A 19803-nucleotide genomic window follows, 5' to 3' on the forward strand; every position below is an offset into this window, starting at 1 on the left:
AAAATTACTAAAAGCTTATTTGTTTTTGTGTTTTAAAAATATTTTTAAAAAGAATTAATTTTTTTTTATATTTTGCTTCAAAATAATTTTTTTATTTGTTTTTAAATCATTTTGATATGTTATTATTAAAAATATTTAAAAATATATATTATTTTAATATATTTTTAAATAAAAATATTTTAAAATATAAATATTATTATATTTTCAATTACCCCTTAAACCATATGACACGTCGAATAGAAATCATATCATTAAGATTTGTACATAACACATTATTTCTTTTTAAGCATTTTTTTTTTTTTAGATTTGATTAGACATGTTTAGACACTAGTCTCTAAAATAGGCACCGTGAGTCGGATTTAAAATTGATATTTCAAGAATACATGTGTAATTAAGTGTTCTTACTTATTATGAAAAATAATAAGCTAAGAAGTTGATGATTGATCATTTAAATAATATCACCCAACCGGTAAAGAAAATTTATCAAGATTTCGTCTAAGAGTGTCGATGTATTTTTCTCTCATGTTAAAAACAAAAAAAAATGAAAATTAAGTTGCAGAAAATGGTTTTTATTTTATTTTAATAATCCAGGTATTCTGAAGACACTTTTGCACGTCACGATTCAATGGAAAATTTCTTTGTCAAAAATAAATAGTCTTCAAAATAAAGCAATTATTTACAGGAGCATTGACCATTATAAGCAAAAGGCATGAAAAAATAAATGAAAAATAATGTGGGATATAACTTATCTGGTTATTTTCTAGATTTGCTTGTTTATTTCAAGATTTATAAAATTAGTAACGCAAAGTAGTTTAAATATTTATTTTAATAAAAAAAAATTAAATAAAAAATAAAGCATGGAAAGTAGGTATTTTTACTTTACCTACTATTTATTATATAGAAGACACGCAAGCAAATAAAATATACGACAAAAGAAAAAGGCAAAGAACCACCTAACAGAAAAGTTAAAAAGAGAAAACCTCCCAACCAAAATAAAATAAACCCAAAACATTAAAATATATATATATATATATATAAAGTAAATTTTCCCGGTAATTTAACGTTCATTAGGAGGAGAGCATGCTATAAATAGTTGAAGAGGGCCAGACCACATAGCACCAGAGTCATACCTGTCAAGAAAGACTGTAGACAAAGCTTCTGTTCTTGGGACCCTTTAGCGTTTCCTAACCCATTTTCAGATTTTCTAGTCTCCTCGAGAAAAGATTTTATTCATCGTTCCTTTTTTACTGCTAAATTCTTGTTGCTTGAAAATCTCTCTTTTTTTATCCTCCAAATCTCTTACTGTATTGTAACAGCCATTTTAGCTTGTAGGGTGTCCAGAAGTTATCACTTTTATGTGCATATATGATCATGTTTTCATTTTCATGTTAAAATCTTGAGCGTTTTTAGTCTTCTTGAAGGTGTTGTTAGTTTGGGAAGAGAGAGAAAAAAAAAATCAGAGAGAGATGGAACAGAAGCATATGTTGCTGTCTGCTTTGAGTGTTGGGGTTGGGGTCGGTATGGGGCTAGGATTGGCCTCTGGACAAAAGGTAAGTGGGTGGGCTGGTGGATGTGGCTCTATAGATGGTGTCACAGCTGAGCAGATTGAGCAAGAATTGATGAGGCAGGTTGTTGATGGAAGAAACAGCAAGGTCACATTTGATGAGTTCCCTTATTATCTCAGGCAAGATAATGCTTCTTATTCTCTGCTAGCTTTTCGACCTTTATCACATGCTTGTATTATACAGTCCAAAAATTGTTTTATTTTGATATCAGCATTTTGAAGATCTTGAGAAAGAAACTGTGCTATTTCTTTATTTATGGGATTTTGAGTTGATTCTATGTATCTACTGACATATGGGGTTTTGGTACTTTTATTATCATTATCTGGAAATTAACTGCTATGACATGATGATATTCCCTGGACATGATTATAATAATCATGAATGTTTTATTAAATAGTTTGCTTTTGGAGTTGTAGTTAATCAATGGCATCATCTCATTTTGATAGATTTTCCTCCTATAATGAGTGCTTAAAATTTGAAGGATCTCTTCAATAATTGAATTTGATTTCCCTCTTTCTGGACAGGTTAGCCTTAAGTTCATCTTGTTGAATAGGGGAAATTCACTCATCCATAGATGCCACAATGAAAAGTCAGGAATTTATGTAATCTCAGAAATTTTTCTTGAACCATTAGGAGGATTTTAGCCAGCATGTCAAATATTTATTAATGTTCTAGGGTTTTGATACCAAGCCTGCCAGTTCTCTCTGTTTTTCACTGGTATTGCTGGATTTTTTTTTCTGTCTTTTTAACTGTCACGAGGCATCTAATTATTGACGGGTCCCTGTACTGTTTTTGGAGTACTCAACTTGAAATTGTTGAATTTGAGAAAAAATTATCTGGATGAGTTGCTAACTTCTGCTTGGATTATTGGAGATGAAGGGAATTAAGTCATATAGTTGTATCAAGATTTCAGTTATGTTAAGCTTGAGAAAATCTTCTGGCTGAGTTGCTGCTCTGTTCTTGGATTGTAGGAGGCATGGAAAGTAAACCATATTGGTCTACACAGAGCACAAGTTGTAACATTTTTATGAAGTCCTTCTATGGCATTAGTTCAGATACTGCTGCAATATGTGTTCTGGAATTCATTCTTAGGGAAGATTTTCAATAATCAATCCATTTTTACTTTCTCATTTCTTTGTATGGTTGATTGCAGTGAGAAAACTCGAATGTTATTAACAAGTGCGGCATTTGTTCATTTAAAGCATGCTGACTTTTCCAAGCACACCCGGAATCTTTCTCCTGCTAGTAGAGCGATTTTGCTCTCAGGACCTGCTGGTAAGCGATGAGGATATGTTTTGTGATTTTAAATTGAATATTATGTGTTTAAAGATGGCAGCGACCTAATCTCTTGCAATTTTAATTTTATGAAGAGTTTTATCACCAAATGCTTGCGAAGGCTTTAGCACATAACTTTGAATCAAAGCTGCTGTTGTTGGATGTTAGTGACTTTTCCATGAAGGTGACTACGAACAAATTCCAATCCTTCTCTCCGTGTTGCCATTGAATAGTACTTATACTCTTCATGCTTTCTTCACTGCAGATGCAAAGCAAGTATGGATGCAGTAAAAAAGAATCTGTAAGCTTTCTCCTGCTCGTTCTGATGAATTGAAAATGCTGTAGTGGGTGTTGAATCTGAGTGTTACTGCATCATTTTATATTTTTCATCATTTAAGTGGTCGGAAAATAACCATGTAGACATGTTTAATGGCATGCATTTTATGAGTAAAGTTTTTATTATTTGGTTAGAGGATTGCAGATGGCTTCATGTCTTCATTTTGTTAAGTACCCTGATTTCTTTGCTTGTTTTTGTAGTCTTTCAAGACGTCCATTTCTGGGGTGACATTGGAACGAATGTCCTCTTTGTTTGGTTCTTTCTCAATCCTTTCTCCAAAGGAAGAAACAAGGTAGGTATTCACAAGCAAACCCCTCAGTTCATCATCCCTTTGCACTAGAAATAGGTCTTGGCTGAGTTTAGCTGGTCTGATGTGGTGGTTAGATTAAAGATCTCTCATGGATTTAAATGTTTTCAGCTCTAACCTTGTGTCTTTGTATATTGCAGGGGTAAGGAAGGGTCTCATAATTCTTCCAAACTTCGCAGAAGCACCTCCACCGCTTCTGATATGAGTAGTATGACTTCACAGTCCGGTTCCATGAATCCAGGTTACACATCAGAATTCGATAACTTTTGTTGCTGTCCTAAATACTATTAAAAATGCGATATATATGTTGATAGTTGTTGATTTTTCTGAAGATTGACTATTGGAAAGTTCATGACAATATATGTTGATTTTTCTGAAGACTGACTATTGGAAAGTTCATTACAATTTGTTAAATGAAGCGAACTTCCTTGAAGAGACAGTGATGCTGGAAATGAATCCATTTTTCTTCACCACCACTGCCTTGTAATGTACGGATTTACAAAACTTGATACGATGTTTAGATCACATCTACAAAAATGATTTCTCACCAGAAACTTTATCACTCAGTCATTGTTTCCAATCTTTTCTTTGCGGTATCCTCAGTTACTCTTGGTTTCAGTGATAAGAATTGGTAAGATAAATGGCTTTGTCCTGTTTAATCGGTTTCATCCCAGGAGATGTAAGCCTTGAAAGAGCATAGGACTTTTTTCCTAGGTTTGTTGTCCTATTTCTCGAATCCACAAACTTTAGGTTCTACATTTCTTGATTTGATTCCCAGCATTCATATTGGTAGCAATTTTATTATTGTCTGTCATATTTTCTGCATGACTGATATTATATAATTATGAAGAACTCAATGCTAATTCATTTATAATGCATGATTTTCTCGAAGATCATCAACCCGTGTTGTTCTCTTTAGTTTTCTTATGAACGTTAGATTGGCTGTAGGTATCTGCATATTTAAACATCTATTGAACTCATTGCTTCTGGGGATTCTTTTGTTTTTTCAGCTCCTCTCAAGCACACAAGCAGTTGGTGTTTTGATGAGAAACTATTTTTGCAATCACTTTACCAGGTAAAAATATTGTCACTAGTGTGCTCATTGATTTTTTGGTGGTTGATGTTTAATTTTTTTTATTTAAGACACTAGCTCGTTATGTTGTTACTAGTGAAAAGTATACTTTTCCTTGATAATACACAATTCTACAGCATTTCTGTTTAGCTTCTGAATGAGAGTCTCTACTGCATATATAAACTATATGTTAAAATGTAAACGAAAATTTGATTTTCAGCGTCAGGATTATTACGCTGCATGATTCTTAAGATCTTATGAACAGTCAAAATGTTTTTCTTACAGGTATTGGTTTCAGTATCAGAAAGAAGTTCCATCATTTTATACCTTCGGGATGCTGAGAAGCTGCTTCTTCAATCACAAAGGATGTACAACTTGCTCGATAAATTGTTGAAGAAACTCTCAGGTAATGTGTTGATACTTGGTTCCCGGATGTTGGACCAAGAAGATGATTGCAAAGAAGCGGATGAAAGGCTCTCAATGTTATTCCCATACAACATTGAGATCAAACCACCAGAAGATGAGACTCATCTTGTCAGCTGGAAAGCCCAACTGGAAGAGGACATGAAGAAGATTCAGTTTCAAGATAACAAAAACCACATTGCTGAGGTGCTTGCGGCAAATGATATTGAATGCGATGGTTTGAGTTCTATTTGCCATGCAGACACAATGGTTCTTAGCAATTATATTGAAGAAATCGTGGTATCAGCAATCTCATATCATCTGATGAATAATAAGGATCCGGAATACCGAAATGGAAAGCTTCTTATATCATCTAAGAGGTGGATACCTGTTTTGATTTAATGATTTATTTTGTTATATCCTCTGGGAAGATAATAGACAACAGTCTCTTAATTACAATTATTTCATTGGAGCAGTTTGTCACATGGATTGAGTATATTCCAAGAAGGTAAAAGTGACGGGAAGGATACACTAAAACTAGAGACTAATGCCGAAGCTGGCAAGGTTAGTTCTATGCCTGATATTGTCTATTACACAGTGAGCACTATAGAAGGTTGGTGTTACATTTTTTGTCAATTTTAGGAAGCTGAAGGGGAAGAGGCTGTTGGTGCAAAGAATGATAGTAAGACTGAAAAAGAGAAATCTGTTACTGGAGCGAAGAAGGACAGCGAGAATCAACCTAAAGCCCCTGTAAGTCAAAATTCTTTATACTTTAGATAAGAGCTGTCAATATTATTTTGATTGTCTAACCGATGGATTCCCATTACTTCCTGCAGGAAGTTCCTCCTGACAATGAGTTTGAGAAACGAATCAGACCAGAGGTTATCCCTGCAAATGAGATTGGAGTAACATTTGCAGATATTGGTGCCTTGGATGAAACCAAAGAATCACTTCAGGAGCTTGTCATGCTGCCTCTTCGGAGGCCAGACCTCTTCAATGGTGGGCTTCTCAAGCCATGTAGAGGTATATTGCTATTTGGTCCACCTGGAACAGGAAAAACAATGCTGGCAAAAGCTATAGCCAAAGAAGCCGGAGCAAGTTTCATAAATGTCTCGATGTCCACCATTACTTCAAAATGGTTTGGTGAAGATGAGAAGAACGTTCGAGCTCTGTTCACACTTGCTGCAAAGGTTTCCCCGACTATCATATTTGTGGATGAGGTTGATAGCATGCTAGGGCAGCGGACTAGAAATGGTGAGCATGAGGCCATGCGGAAGATTAAGAATGAGTTTATGACTCACTGGGATGGACTGTTGACAAAACCTGGTGAGCGTATTCTTGTCCTTGCAGCGACCAACAGGCCATTTGACCTTGATGAAGCAATTATTAGGCGGTTTGAGCGCAGGTACGTTTTATTTCTTCTGATTCCTCTAATTGGTTTATTGACCAACATCATCGCAACTCCTTTCTTTTTCACCTTCTGTCTTGACCTCTTCAAGAAACCTTCTCAGATATCTTTAGCTTCCATCATGGCTTTTCAATTGTAAGCTTCAATATTTCCATGTAAAATATTTTCATGCTTCACATCATGTTTGCTAACTACAACGTGTTTTTTGTGTCGGGCAGAATTATGGTTGGTCTTCCATCTATTGAGAGCAGGGAAAGGATTTTGAAAACTCTCATGTCAAAAGAAAAAACAGAAGATCTAGACTTCAAGGAGCTTGCAACCATGACAGAAGGGTATACTGGAAGTGATCTCAAGGTTTGTTCTTTCTTTTCTCTATTTTCCAGAAGATTTATAGCATTCATCAAACCAATTCATAATGGACTGATTAGCTCATGTTATTGATTGCTGTAAACAGAACCTGTGTGTCACAGCAGCATATCGACCAGTTAGAGAGCTTTTACAGCAGGAGCGAGTGAAGGATAAGGTAAGCCTTTTCTCCCATGTTACAGATGTATTTTTCATATTTAGTCCTTGCTGACACTTTTCCTGGTTTTCTGCTCCTTTAATATCTCTATAGGAAAAGAAGCAGAAAGCTGAAGAAGGCACAAGCTCAGAAGATGCTGCACATACAAAGGAAGAAGGGAAAGAGGAAAGCGTGATCATTCTAAGGCCGTTAAACATGGATGATATGAGACAGGCAAAGAATCAGGTGATCTTACATGAATTTCCTTTAAATTTGGATTGCATCTATCACCCTCAATCCATGAGCAAATAATCTTTTCAAATTCAAATTCTTCTGTCACCAGACTCTCATGCTTTCTTCTTCTACTTATAGTCCATAACTTATGATTTGAAATTCAAGTAGCTGGCACTATATTGGAGTTAAATTTTCTATGATTAGCATCATAACAGCATTATTTCCCAGACGAGAAACCTCTCAACTACTTAAGTAGCCATGTTTTCTTTGCTATGTGTGAATGCAGTGTGATTCGAACCAATGACCATCTTGATAATTTGGTTCTACAGCATGAAAGTAAAAGAAATCTAGAATCTTATGTTTCTGTCTAGGGATGTTTCTAAATATGTATCTGCAGGTTGCTTCAAGTTTCGCAACTGAGGGTACGGTAATGAATGAGCTAAAGCAATGGAATGAGTTGTATGGCGAAGGGGGTTCAAGAAAGAAGCAACAGTTAACTTACTTCCTCTAGATTTTACGAAGCAGTCACCCTGTCATTGGCAACGTTCTTTGTATGTCGGAGGTTATGGCCTTCCCTTGCAACTGAAACATTTTTCTTACAAGCATGCAGCAGCGGGTGTCGAATGGAACGCAGAATGCCCGACACCAGATCCTCAGAGTGAAATGATGGAAATTACAGAGAAGTTAAAACGTACACTTTCAGGTTTCTGTCAGAAAAATGTGTAGATGAAGCGAAAGAGGGGGTTCTCACTTGTCAGTATTTTTTAGACCATTCTACAAGCAATGCATTTTTTAGTATTGTAATTATGTGACTGTGTGGTGCTTGGAAATGCACAAGGGTTTGTGGAATTTGAGAGGAATCTGTATTGGGTTTTTCAAGATAGTCTGTAGTTTACGAACAAATATTAAGGGTAGCATTTGTACATCAGTCTTCGTGAAAGGTAGTAATACTCCTCCTTACTCTTGTGATATGATTCTTTTTCTTTCTTTATAGCTCTATTGTTGAAGATTATAGCTGAACATTCAGAAGTCAATTTAACCAGAAAAGAAAAGGGCGAGATGGAACTCAAATCTGCTACACATTTAGGGCAGCTGGTCCCAATGTGATGAAATGTGCCAAGAAAGTGTACTGAGAGCAGTAAGAGTAGAACAACACAAGATTGATTGCCAGGTCTAGCTCATCTTCTTCTCTCTGGAATATTAACTTGGAATAGCATATAGATTAAAGATTTTCTTTTTAATTAGAATTTAAAGAGGAAAGCACACGTTGTACCTTATGATAAAAGAAAAGGTAGAACATTTTACATCAACAAACACCTTCAGAATTGTTCTTTTCAGTTTATTTCAAATCATTATACTGGTTGCCTTTTTTTATTATTCAAAGAATTATATTGTTAATAGAAAACCATTTTCTGTCAAAATAAAATGTGTGTGTGTGTGTCTATGTATATATATTTCAAGAAATTCTCATTGCAATGCGGCCAACTATACTAGTGACCCTTTAAAGCCCACAAGCATTAACTCGAGCACATTGATGCCAAAGGCAGGAGATTAATCGATATAAGAAGAACGAACAAGACGGAGATTTTTCCTGGAAACCAATAACTTATTATTATAAAAGTGAGCGAATCTACGTAACTCAAGAGGTTACCGAATACGATATTAGTTAAATTTGGGAGCACCTAAACACCCCCATAAACATAAAGCAGAGGCAGGGCTTGTAAAATACTCAAGTCACAACAAGAGCAGCTTAATCAAACAGACCTGCTGAGAGTCAAAATTCAACCTAGTGAACACTAGAACTGGTTTCTCTCTCTCCCTCTCTCTAATCCTTCTTCTTCTCCTTGAATGGTCCTCTTGGAATTTTGCTTAAATACTTTTCATCCAACACCGCATGCTGCTTCTTGATCTGAATCCATGCTTTTTCAGAATATCCATCAACCTGGTCCTCGTACTTCTCATACAACACTGGTACGGTGTGCAGCAAAACAAAGGCTGTTTCAAAGAAGAAATAAAAATCAGAGTCTAATAAAAACCTATCTTGCATCTAGTAGAAGTAATGAACATCTGAATTCCTTACATATGTAGAGTAAGGTCAGGAAGTTACAGCAACTTCCAACAAGTGACAGAACCAACAAGCCAGCTATTACCTGACAACAAAATGAGCAGCAACAACTCATAATTAGTTCTATAAAGTATAAATCCAACATAACTTGACATGTATTAGGACGAACTACGCAGCTTTAATCCATTAACATGCCTACAAAATGGAATTCAGAGTGGTTTTTTTTTAAAAAAAGTAGAAGTGTCTGATGAAGTAAGCATTAATCACCAAGGATGTGTAAAATACAGCTCCAAATATGATATTCCCCATCAGAAGATCAAACGCTATATCAATGATAGGAAGAGATCACTTACAGCAAGAAACTTCTTCAAATCTCTCCCAGAAGCAATATCATGCAGGACAGCAAATCCTCGGTTGATTTCAATTCTCAACCCAGATGCAACTTCACGAACACATTTTTCAGGAAGTAAGACTTCGGGGATTTTAGGTGGGGATCTAGTACAGAGGAAATTGAAGCCAACACCATTAGAAAGAATATACATCGCCAAAGCTGAAGCCAACACCGTTAGAAAGAATATACATTTACCAAAGCTGAAGGGATGTAAAGAATATCAAACGATCCTTACTTGTTTAAGAAGTTGGATGCATTGGACCACAGGAAAAGAACAGCCAGAGAGAATATCGATAAATGGCAAACTAAAGTTATTAAGTGATATTCAAGCAATTCAAAAAAAATCCAGACAGCAGTTGCACCACCAAGCACACCAGCAGAGATTTTCTTGTTCCTCCATAGGAAAACATCAGCAGCTGCAAAAAAACAAAACCAAAATCATTACGGAAAGACAAACAATTTCGAGAACACGAAATCAAGCGATCAATCTATAGTGGAAATGTGAAAACTTGCTTTTCCAAGTCCGTCTAGCAAAAACAAAAGCAGCCCAAATTTGCTTTCCTACTCACCGATACATTGCTCAATCCTATAATTGTGGAAATGCCAAAACTTGGTTTTCCAAGTCCCATCTAACAAAAACAAATGTAACCCAAACTTGCTTCCCTACTCACCAATACAATGCTCAATCCTACAACAGTGGAAATGCATAAATTTTCCCGTCTCATTTAGACAAATAAAGGGAATGTTTCTGTGCGTGTTTAGAAAAACAAAATTGAAAGAATCGAGTGATCTAACGCTAGCTAGCAAGCATCGTCAACCAACAAACCGCTCTTCACTTATAAATCTCTTGTCAAATCATTCTCTTAATAAGAAATTCCAAATTCGAAACAACAAAAAGGGATTTTAACATCATTTCTTTTCTTTTCTGTTCTTTTCTTTTCTTTTCTTTTAATACGCCATGGTTTTAGAAACCAAATCCATCATTTAATATCAATTTCCACACCAGGCAACAATTTTCAAGTTTCTGTAACAACATCAAATAAAAAAGAAGTATAAAAAAAAAGGATCTAGCTACGAATCAAAGAAATAAAAACAAGATATTTAATCAATCAGAGAGAGATGTTAGTTATTGTATGTTTACGTTTTCCACCGCCTAAGACTTTGTGGACGGGTTTCTCTCTACCAAAAAGACGAAAGATTTTCGACTTCACAGCATCCAACTTGTCATCATCGGAATCTGATGAAGAAGATGATGAATGATGATCGTGGGTCTTCTCTGTTATCTTATCCACCACTGATTCAACCACTGGTTCACGCTCACGCTCGCCTTCATGTTCCGCCATTGATGGATCTCTCAGAGCGATAGAGTAGCGTTTTCGATGTAATTATATACTGTTTTCCAAGGTTTTTTAGTGTGAGTTTTGGAGGGAGAGATGGGATCTGGGCCGTTGAGAGGTGTGGGAAGTCCGAGGCTGAGGTTTGGAGAACGAGCCTACTTGCTTGATATGGGAAATAACGGAAACCGAGGGAGAAATTTGGCAGGTGACTGGGAATGGTGACAGGGGGGAAGCTCATTTACATGAAGAAATGATGTGGCTGTTATTTCCATGTTTGATGTAATTAATTTCTTTAGCTTTTTTAGTTGTTTATTAATTACTTCTTTGTTTGGGATTTTTTTGTAAAATAATATAAATTATATTTTAAAATTTATTTAAATTATTTAACTAAATTGAAATAATTATTTAATATAGTATTAAAATCGTATTGGTTAAGCAATTATAAATTTAAATTTTATCATTTTTAATTTAGACTTTTATAAATTTCAAGTTTATAACAAAAATTACACTAAAAATAATGATAAATAAAATTTTAATATTGATTTTAGATATAATTTTAAATATCTAACATCTCAACGTTCATCTATAACATATAACCTAGTTTTTATCTTCCAATAACAATAATACAACAATAATGTAAGAAAAAATATATATATTATAAAATATTTTAATATATCTCTCTTCAAAACAGAAATATTTTTTGTTTCTTTTGTTTATATATTATTATTCTAAAAGATATATATAATTTTTTTATCTTGTTATTTTATGTATGTTATAAATTACCATTCCTCATAGAATATGAAATATAAATAAATAAAGTACGGATACAGGGGGGGTTAATGTTCTATGATTTTTATATAGTTACCTTGGTTTAAATTAATTGAGCAAATTGGCCCAATTGGGCTGTGATGCCGTCACCTAATCCCTCCTCGCATTTCGCACTGCTCGAGACTTAACGGCGTGTAAGAGCTGACGGCGGTTGCTTGTTTTCGTTTCCTTCCAGCTATTTTGTATAAGTGGTGGAAACTGGAAAGTTGTTAAAACTTAAAACAACCAAGGAGGGAAGCTCTGGCAATCTTGCATGCTGAGGCGACACGTGAAGCAATTTGAGCCCATCCTTTAAGAGGAGGAATATCCGTGCTGCTGGCCGACAACAATGGAGAAATTTGCTGCCAGGTGTCAACAAAGGATAATGAGATATTTTTTAGCACTAGAATCATAGGTCTAAGAAAAAAAACTTGAGTTACTTGGTCACGGGTCTATCTATAGATCACCTCATCACCCCATCAATTTATAGGCTATTATTAGTCATTTAATCTGTGTTTTGCCTAGGGTAGTGATTTTTTAAGAAAAATACCAGTTATATTATAGACTGTTTCAATATATTTTTTAACATTAAAAAAATTAAAATATAAATTAAAAAGCTTATTCAACTATCTCATTAAATAAATTAATAATTATTTATATAAATAAACAAAAACAATTGTTGACAATAATTAAAAGAGAAATTAATAAACTTAAGCGATGTAAATCAAAATATTTAACCACACAAAATAAGATATTTTGATTATGTTTATTGAACTTATTAATTAAAATCAATAAAAAATAAATTTTCAACCTTATAACTTAAGAGATAAACACAAATGAAACTCACATATAAACTCATGCTCAAAAAAATATTATGTAAGGCAAAACACAATAGTAATATTATTTAAAAATAAATATTTTTTTATTTTTTAAAATAAACTTGATTCGTATAAAACATAAAAAAAAAAAAGTTATGAACAAATTAGCATAACATCCTAAAAAAAACATTTAAAAAGAGACAATATTAAAATAAAAAACAAAAGCAAAGCAATAAGTTCGTATAAAGTCGAATATCTAACAAATTAAATGCTTAAAGATAAAATGAATAAAAAAAATGAATTATATAAAATGATCGAAAAAATTAGAGTGAAAAAAATGATTTGATATGCGCTCCATAGCGGGTTATAATTTTTCTTTTTTTAAAAAAACTTTCATATACAAACTATTTTGAAATCTTTTTTTATATAATATAAATTATAAGTGTAAATCAAAAAGCTTATCTAAATATCTAATAATCATCTCTGTAAATAAATAAATTATTAATAATAACTAACAAAAAAACTAGAAAAAAAAGACATAAATCAAAATATTTAATCTAGTAAAATGAAATATTTATAATGATTTAATAATTAAAATAATTTTTTAAAAAATAAGTTTTTTTACCGTGCAAAAACAAACACATGAATTAATAATTAAAATAAAAAAGTCTTTTGCTCCAACAAAATTACAAAATTAATTTGGTTTAACAAGATTTTAATGCCCTTTGCTTTAAATTTTACCTTATTCCTAAGAAAATAATTAAAATTATTTTAAAAAACTAGAGCCATGCCTGATCATACTTCACCAAATATCATATAACATTTAGTATGTTTCACTAAATATGAAATATATCTGTTAAATATGTACCAAATATTATACGAAATATATCTGTTAAATATATCAATATTACGATTTTCTGATTCCTATATATTGATCATCTCTATAACTAGATTCGAATCCAAAATTGAACAAGCAACAAGTGCTTTGTAAAACATACAAAATTGAGTTAATTTTGTTTTTTATTATTATTGTTATTTAACAGTAGAATCCATCAAAAGGCCAGCGGCCTAAAAAGGATATGAGGCCCAAATACAAAGAGCTCAATGCTCTAAGCAAATGGGCAAAGCAGACAGACCCAAAAGTAAAAACCTGAGAATTTATTTCAGGCCAGGAAACTTTGCTTGAAATGAACCTCAAACAGGTGAAGCAAAATGAACGGCGAGTCGATATTATAACAAACAAATAAATAAAAGAACTGCCGGACTAGAATTATATCAAAATTAGATTAATAGTATTTAAAAGTGTGGTAGTGATCATGATTTTAAATATTTTTTATTCAAAAGTATTTTATAAAAATATTTTTAAAAAAAAAATTATTTTTAATATCAGCATATTAAAATAATCTAAAAATATAAAAAAAATATAAATTTTTAAATAATATGGTTTGAACTGCCTTCCCAAAATAATATAAAAGCAAAATGAATGCCATGTTGATGATATAACAAAAATAAATAAATAAATAAATGAACTGCCAGATCAGAATTATACCAAAACTAGTAACAATTTTTTTTAGCAACTTAAACTTCCATTCTACTTTCTCGATTAATTAATCATAATGTTCTGGGGATTTCTAAGCATGCAAGAATTAAAGATCGAGGAACCATATCATGAGATTGTTTCATTGTTGAGGGAGAGGAGCAGAGAGTACACAGAGAAAAGCAATATGATCAATCAATAAATTGGATCTTACACTAACATGAATATATCCAATCAATTTTTGCAGCAAAAGTATCAAAAGGGGTCAAGATCATGAAATTACCTGTGTTTTTTTTTGTTTTGTTTTTTATCGAGAGGAGAGTGCTGATTCAGATGCTGAGATTTCTAAGCATGCAAGAATTAAAGATTGAGGAACCATATCATGAGATTATTTCATTGTTGAGGGAGAGGAGCTGAGAGTACACAGAGAAAAGCTATATGATCAATCAAGAAATTGGATCTTACACTAACAAGAATATATCCATCCAAATGAATCAATTTTTGCAGCAAAAGTATCAAATAGGGTCAAGATCACGAAATTACCTCTGTTTTTCTTATTTTTTATCGAGAGGAGAATGCTGATTCAGATGCTGGGATTTCTGAGCATGCAAGAATTAAAGATGGAGGAACCATATCATGAGATTGTTTCATTGTTGAGGGAGAGGAGCAGAGAGTACACAGAGAAAAGTTGTATGATCAATCAAGAGATTGGATCTTACACAAACAAGAATATATTTATCCAAATGAATCAATTTTTGCAGCAAAAGTATCAAATGAGGTCAAGATCATGAAATTACCTGTGTTTTTCTTATTTTTTTTATCGAGAGGAGAATGCTGGGATTCTTGAAGCTTGAAAGGTTAGCTTACACTTGCTTTGATATTTTTTTTTTCCCTCCATCCTTGAACAACCAGAGAAGGCATGATGCCACGCACTTGTAAATTCAAATGGTATATGCTTTGGTTGTTGTTGGCATAATAGAGTATCTTTAGAATATGCTTTATATGTGTGCCTCCATTACGGCTGAGTTGTCATTTATTCTTGGCCATTTTCTATACTGTATAAACTAATTATAAAATTATACTTTCCAAAAAAAATATTCATAAGCTACAAATTTAGTGGATGTTTGGACCATTAATTACAATAATTATTTTTAAAATATTTTTTATTTAAAAATAAATAAATATAATGTCAATAAAATCAAAGATTTTGATGTTAATATACTCGCTCGTTCCTCCATATTAATGGAAGTATGTTCGAGACTTTTTTAAGGATTTGTTATGATTATTGGTTTGTTTGGAGGTTTGGATAAAAAATCTAATTGAATCTAAATTTTAAAATCAATCAAAATTAAATTGAATAACCAATTTTAAAAAAAGACAAACTAATTAGATGTGATTCATCATGGATTATAACAATATAATTATGTTTTTGCTCTAAAAGAATCTTTTGAACTGACCTACAGGGATAAATTGATATTTTCACATGATTCATTTGTCATTTCATAATTATTGTTGGGTATTTTTATCTTTTCATAAACTTTTTATACATTGAATTTACTTTGGTACCATTGAAAGCAAAATTAAACTTAACTATGGCTAGGGGCATTCTTGGTTTTTAACTTTTTTAAAATAGTATAATGACTTTATCACTGTTAAAATGAAAATTCTCAAAGTATCTTTGCAAGGGCAAATTTATTATTTCATAATGGTTTTTTAGCAATAACTATTTGGTTTTGGGATGATGTTGTCTTTTGACACAAAAACAAAAATAAAAAGCTACTGACACGTGCACAACACATGTCAGCACATCAACCAATCCGTCACCTTCAAGTGGTGCGTGTGGCTAACTACAATTGTTAAAAAAATTATCATGTCATGTCATTTGATATGTCTCAGCGTTTTTTTTTCTTTATGAGTGGCGCTTATATAATGATTACTCCCGGTTTGGTGACGATTCAATTTTCTTTTTTCCCCTTCATTTCTCTCTCATCTTTCTTAGTTTGCGCATTGTCCATGAAAAAATTCACAACAACCCTTAAACTACGTTTATCTTCAAATTTAGTCCCTCTTTTATTTGTTTTATTTGGAAAAATCACTTCAAATTGATTTTTTTATTATTATTATTTTATCCTCTTTATGTTTTTCATCTCTCAAATTTAGTCAACAAGATTTTGATTTTTTTTGTTTGAAATGACTTATAAATTTTATTTGTTTCTTACTATTTCATCCTTATTTTTTTTCATGTTGGTCCAAGTTCCTTTTGTTGCTATTTTGTTTTCCAATTTTGTCATTAAAAATTAAATTAGTTAAGGATTGGGCTTTCAGTCCAAATCTGAGATTTTACAAGTTGTGATTTTTTAAAGATTAACTATGGTTTAGAGAACTTTTCCAAATTTGCTTGGTTTTTCTTATTATTAGATTAAAGTTTATATATATATATATATATAGAGAGAGAGAGAGAAAAGAGAGAGAGAGATATTAACCAAACTTATTTGATGATCTCAGTCTTTAATTTCTTTGACTTATTTGGAAATCATGGTGACACCTTCACTTTTTTTTTTTAAGGTTGAAAGATTTATCCCACCCAAAGGCATTGCGCTGACCACTAATATAGGTTTGATGAAGTCTTTTTTTATCCTTTTTTAAAATGTTTCTTTTTCACTCCTAGCCTTCAATTTTTTTTTTTTAAAAAAGTCATGTAACATGTTACCATTTAAGTATTTGCAAAGTGTTCCTGCTAGTATGAATTAATTTTTTAACTTTTTAGCATCTTTGTATTTTTTTAGGCTGAAAAAAAAAATAATTTAACTTGTGGCATAGCATAGCTTTAAAAAACTAGTAAGAAACTAAAACAGAACCAAACCACGTTTTTATAATTAATTTTTTCAGTTTAATAACCCGGTTATTGTGTTATTTGGCTCTACCCTATTTCTTAAGAAGGTAAAAGAAAACTTAAAAAGTCATTAAAACAGTACTATTTGAAGTTTCAGTCTTGTTTTAATGTTCTTAATAATGGAAAACCAAAGGAGCAACCAGACAAAATACAAAATAAGGGGTTCCTATCAGCAAGAAGAAAGTGTATTGGGCCTTAGAAGGTTTGATTGTCATTCCTCGTACAAACAAAAATGGATTATAAGCTCTTCGGCCTGCACTGTATTGGAGCAGATTCTTGTTTATTGAGCTGGCCCATTTCGTTTCCCCAGCACTTGATGTCTATAAACTCGATCTCTACAATTTTTTTTTCACACTTTGTTTGATTTCCACGTCGGTAATAACTTTCTTCTATGAAAATTGTGTTAAATGATGTCGTATAGAGGGAATTTTCTGTATTATTTTTAATTATTTGGTGATTCTCTGTTAGGTTTTTAGGTGCGCATATATATATATATATATATATATATATATATATATATATATATATATATATATATATATATATATTGTTGGATTTATTATGTTGTATATGTCACTATATCATTTATAAAAGTTTTGGTAAATTGTGCATGACAAGCAGATTTTAACCCGGTTTGTTTTTACGTTTTAAAAGTATTTTTAAAAATAGTAAAAAAAAAATTATCTTTTTTTACTTCAAATTAATTATTTTTTTGTATTTTCAGATCATTTTGATATCCTCATATCAAAAATAATTTTTAAAAAATAAAAAATATTATTCTAATACATTTAAAAAATATATTTTTAAAAAAAATCACAACTACACTTTCGAACACTAGCCGAAGTATTTATTTAATATTGTGATATTTAAAAAAATATATATTTTTATGAAAAATAACTTTAAAAAAAATTATTTTAATTTAGTTCTAATTAAAAAATAGAGAGAGGACCGACGGGGTGTGTCTTTTTAATCCAAAATGGAGGATTTTTTATTATGCAATTTTTTTGCTTATTATCTACTAAGCAATAATTAAAATTATTATTATTATTATTATCATCATCATCATCATCATTATCATCATCATCAAACAATCCCTTCATGACTGGATATTAAGATGCATTTATGATTTTTAATTTTTTTCTATGATCTCTACTAAAATTTGTATGAAAAGCAAACGGAGAATTAGAAATATACTAAAATTGTTACTGCATAGTGAAACGTTGATCGGTTTTTTTTTTTTGTGTTTTTTTTTTAATGATTTTTTTTTTTAATTTAGTTTGTTAATGTTAATTTTTTTTATTAAGTTATAAGACTTTTATAACACGGATCGCGGATTTGACGGGTTTTTCCGCACCATATTTAGATCTTCCTCTTCTTCGATCCGGAATTCCCAGCAAATCCTTGACTCCTCGAATACAATGGGATTGTAGCTGCCCGCCCCCTTCTTAGTCAATGGGGCAGCAGGTTCGGCATCGACTAGAAAAGAGAGAATCCACTTCAGATAACCACGCCTCTTCTAGGCAGCGTGTGGAATGGCCGAGAGCGGGGAGGTTCGGGAAGGGAGCGAGACCAAGAAGAAGAAGAGGAAGATCAGAAGCTAATCCTTGTCCGGGAGAAAAGAATGAGCTTTTGTTCAGAGCTTGAATCAGAATATCCTTCAGTAACTCCAGGATTCCCCTGGTAGGGCATACAGGACATACCAGGTGAGAAGTTCGGGCGGAAAGATAGATCGGAATTTATTGAAGGGGGCGGTCTTTCTTATGAAATAGGGCCACCAAGCCCACTTCGGTTAGCTACTTAGGATTCAACACACAGAGGGGATTTCGAATCCTAGTGAACCAGACGTACGACTTCTGAACCCGAAGCTCTTCTCTTATGCCGAGTTAGATGAAGCTCCTAAAAGCAAGAGTTCTCTTATCTACGAAAGCACTAAATGAAAGAATTTTACTTGTCCCCAACGACCTTCCTTTCTCGTTGAGGCTTCAAATTCACCTTGTGATTTCGATTCCTCCTCGTACATTTCTATTAGATGCTTGAATGTCGGAAATCGGATATGGCAGCATTTATTTGGGCCTTAACTTAATAAAGAAGGATGGCTAGGCCTTCGAGACGAAAGGAACGAAAGCAGGCAACATGAGTATGCTACTTCCTGCGAAAATGCATTATAATGGTTTGTCATGTTCCTACTCTAACTCCTGCGAGTTTCCATAGACTCGTCGGCGAGGGGGAAGAAGCTAGAGGGAGTTGTTTTGCGCATTAATTAAGCACCTTGGCATGTATTCTCCTGTGCTGCCGATCGTGGGAAAGCTCCGCTAGAGCACGAGTAGAGGCTATCAATGTGATTTCATAACTATAACCAGTTGGCGGTGCGCCCGAATAATAAAAAAAAAAACTTCTGTATAAACAGAACTTCTGTTTATACACCTTATTTTTTAACTAGGTCTGGTTTATCATTGTCTTCTACTTTCTAGAATCTGAAGGAGGTGCCAGACAGCGAATGCCCATAGACTAAACGAGGGGACCCAACTCGATATAGTGAGAGCAGGGCCCTGAGCCTTTCTCCTGGCGAGGAAGAATTGAATGACTTTTCCAGGTATTCCTTTTCTTATAGGTAGATATCGTAGCTCTTGAAACCACTACGCTCCCGGATGAACTAAGCTTGGAAATCATTTAGAAGTCCAGTTTTTGATGAGCCCCACTAATGGAAGAAAGAACCGAAAGAGACTTTCTAATGGGAATCGCGGGTGGCGTAGAGAGAGCTTCTCATAGAAAGAACTGAAAAAATCCATCATTGGCTTAGGATAAGATAATCATCTGTCTTTGAGGAAAGAGAACATAGATTAGATGTGCCCC

At 32.9% G+C, this 19803-nt stretch overlaps 2 protein-coding genes and 1 long non-coding RNA gene across 3 annotated transcripts; 1 reads left to right on the forward strand and 2 right to left on the reverse strand.

Moving 5' to 3' along the window:
* Positions 1 to 1111: 1111 nt before the first annotated feature.
* Positions 1112 to 8073, forward strand: LOC118057241 (uncharacterized). The gene is made up of 15 exons (XM_035069757.2): positions 1112 to 1684; positions 2719 to 2840; positions 2936 to 3024; positions 3106 to 3141; positions 3378 to 3469; positions 3625 to 3725; positions 4495 to 4559; positions 4842 to 5338; positions 5435 to 5522; positions 5601 to 5708; positions 5795 to 6363; positions 6585 to 6720; positions 6821 to 6889; positions 6983 to 7114; positions 7500 to 8073. Exons 1-15 carry the CDS (start codon positions 1467 to 1469, stop codon positions 7611 to 7613), a joined length of 2436 nt encoding a protein of 811 aa, XP_034925648.1. The 5' UTR covers positions 1112 to 1466; the 3' UTR covers positions 7614 to 8073.
* Positions 8074 to 8687: 614 nt separating this feature from the next.
* LOC118057243 (reticulon-like protein B1) lies at positions 8688 to 11120 on the reverse strand. The gene is made up of 5 exons (XM_035069759.2): positions 10700 to 11120; positions 9794 to 9974; positions 9521 to 9662; positions 9183 to 9252; positions 8688 to 9097 (listed from the first exon to the last, which is right to left on the reverse strand). Exons 1-5 carry the CDS (start codon positions 10899 to 10901, stop codon positions 8928 to 8930), a joined length of 765 nt encoding a protein of 254 aa, XP_034925650.1. The 5' UTR covers positions 10902 to 11120; the 3' UTR covers positions 8688 to 8927.
* A 2943-nt stretch (positions 11121 to 14063) lies between these two features.
* LOC118057244 (uncharacterized) lies at positions 14064 to 15036 on the reverse strand. Its single transcript, XR_012167995.1, has 3 exons — positions 14855 to 15036; positions 14601 to 14771; positions 14064 to 14491 (listed from the first exon to the last, which is right to left on the reverse strand). It is a non-coding gene; the product is annotated as an uncharacterized lncRNA (long non-coding RNA).
* Positions 15037 to 19803: the final 4767 nt, after the last annotated feature.

Source organism: Populus alba, chromosome 15 (genome assembly GCF_005239225.2).
Source record: "Populus alba chromosome 15, ASM523922v2, whole genome shotgun sequence".
NCBI lineage: Eukaryota > Viridiplantae > Streptophyta > Magnoliopsida > Malpighiales > Salicaceae > Populus > Populus alba.

Coding starts and splice junctions, on each gene's coding strand:
- LOC118057243 (XM_035069759.2), bottom strand. CDS start 10,901: ATGGCGGAACATGAAGGCGAGCGTGAGCGTGAACCAGTGGTTGAATCA. Junction 9,975..10,699: donor AGTCTTAGGCGGTGGAAAAC/GTAAACATACAA, acceptor GTTTTTTTGCAG/CTGCTGATGTTTTCCTATGG. Junction 9,663..9,793: donor GCATCCAACTTCTTAAACAA/GTAAGGATCGTT, acceptor CCTCTGTACTAG/ATCCCCACCTAAAATCCCCG.
- LOC118057241 (XM_035069757.2), top strand. CDS start 1,467: ATGGAACAGAAGCATATGTTGCTGTCTGCTTTGAGTGTTGGGGTTGGG. Junction 1,685..2,718: donor GAGTTCCCTTATTATCTCAG/GCAAGATAATGC, acceptor GGTTGATTGCAG/TGAGAAAACTCGAATGTTAT. Junction 6,721..6,820: donor ATACTGGAAGTGATCTCAAG/GTTTGTTCTTTC, acceptor TGCTGTAAACAG/AACCTGTGTGTCACAGCAGC.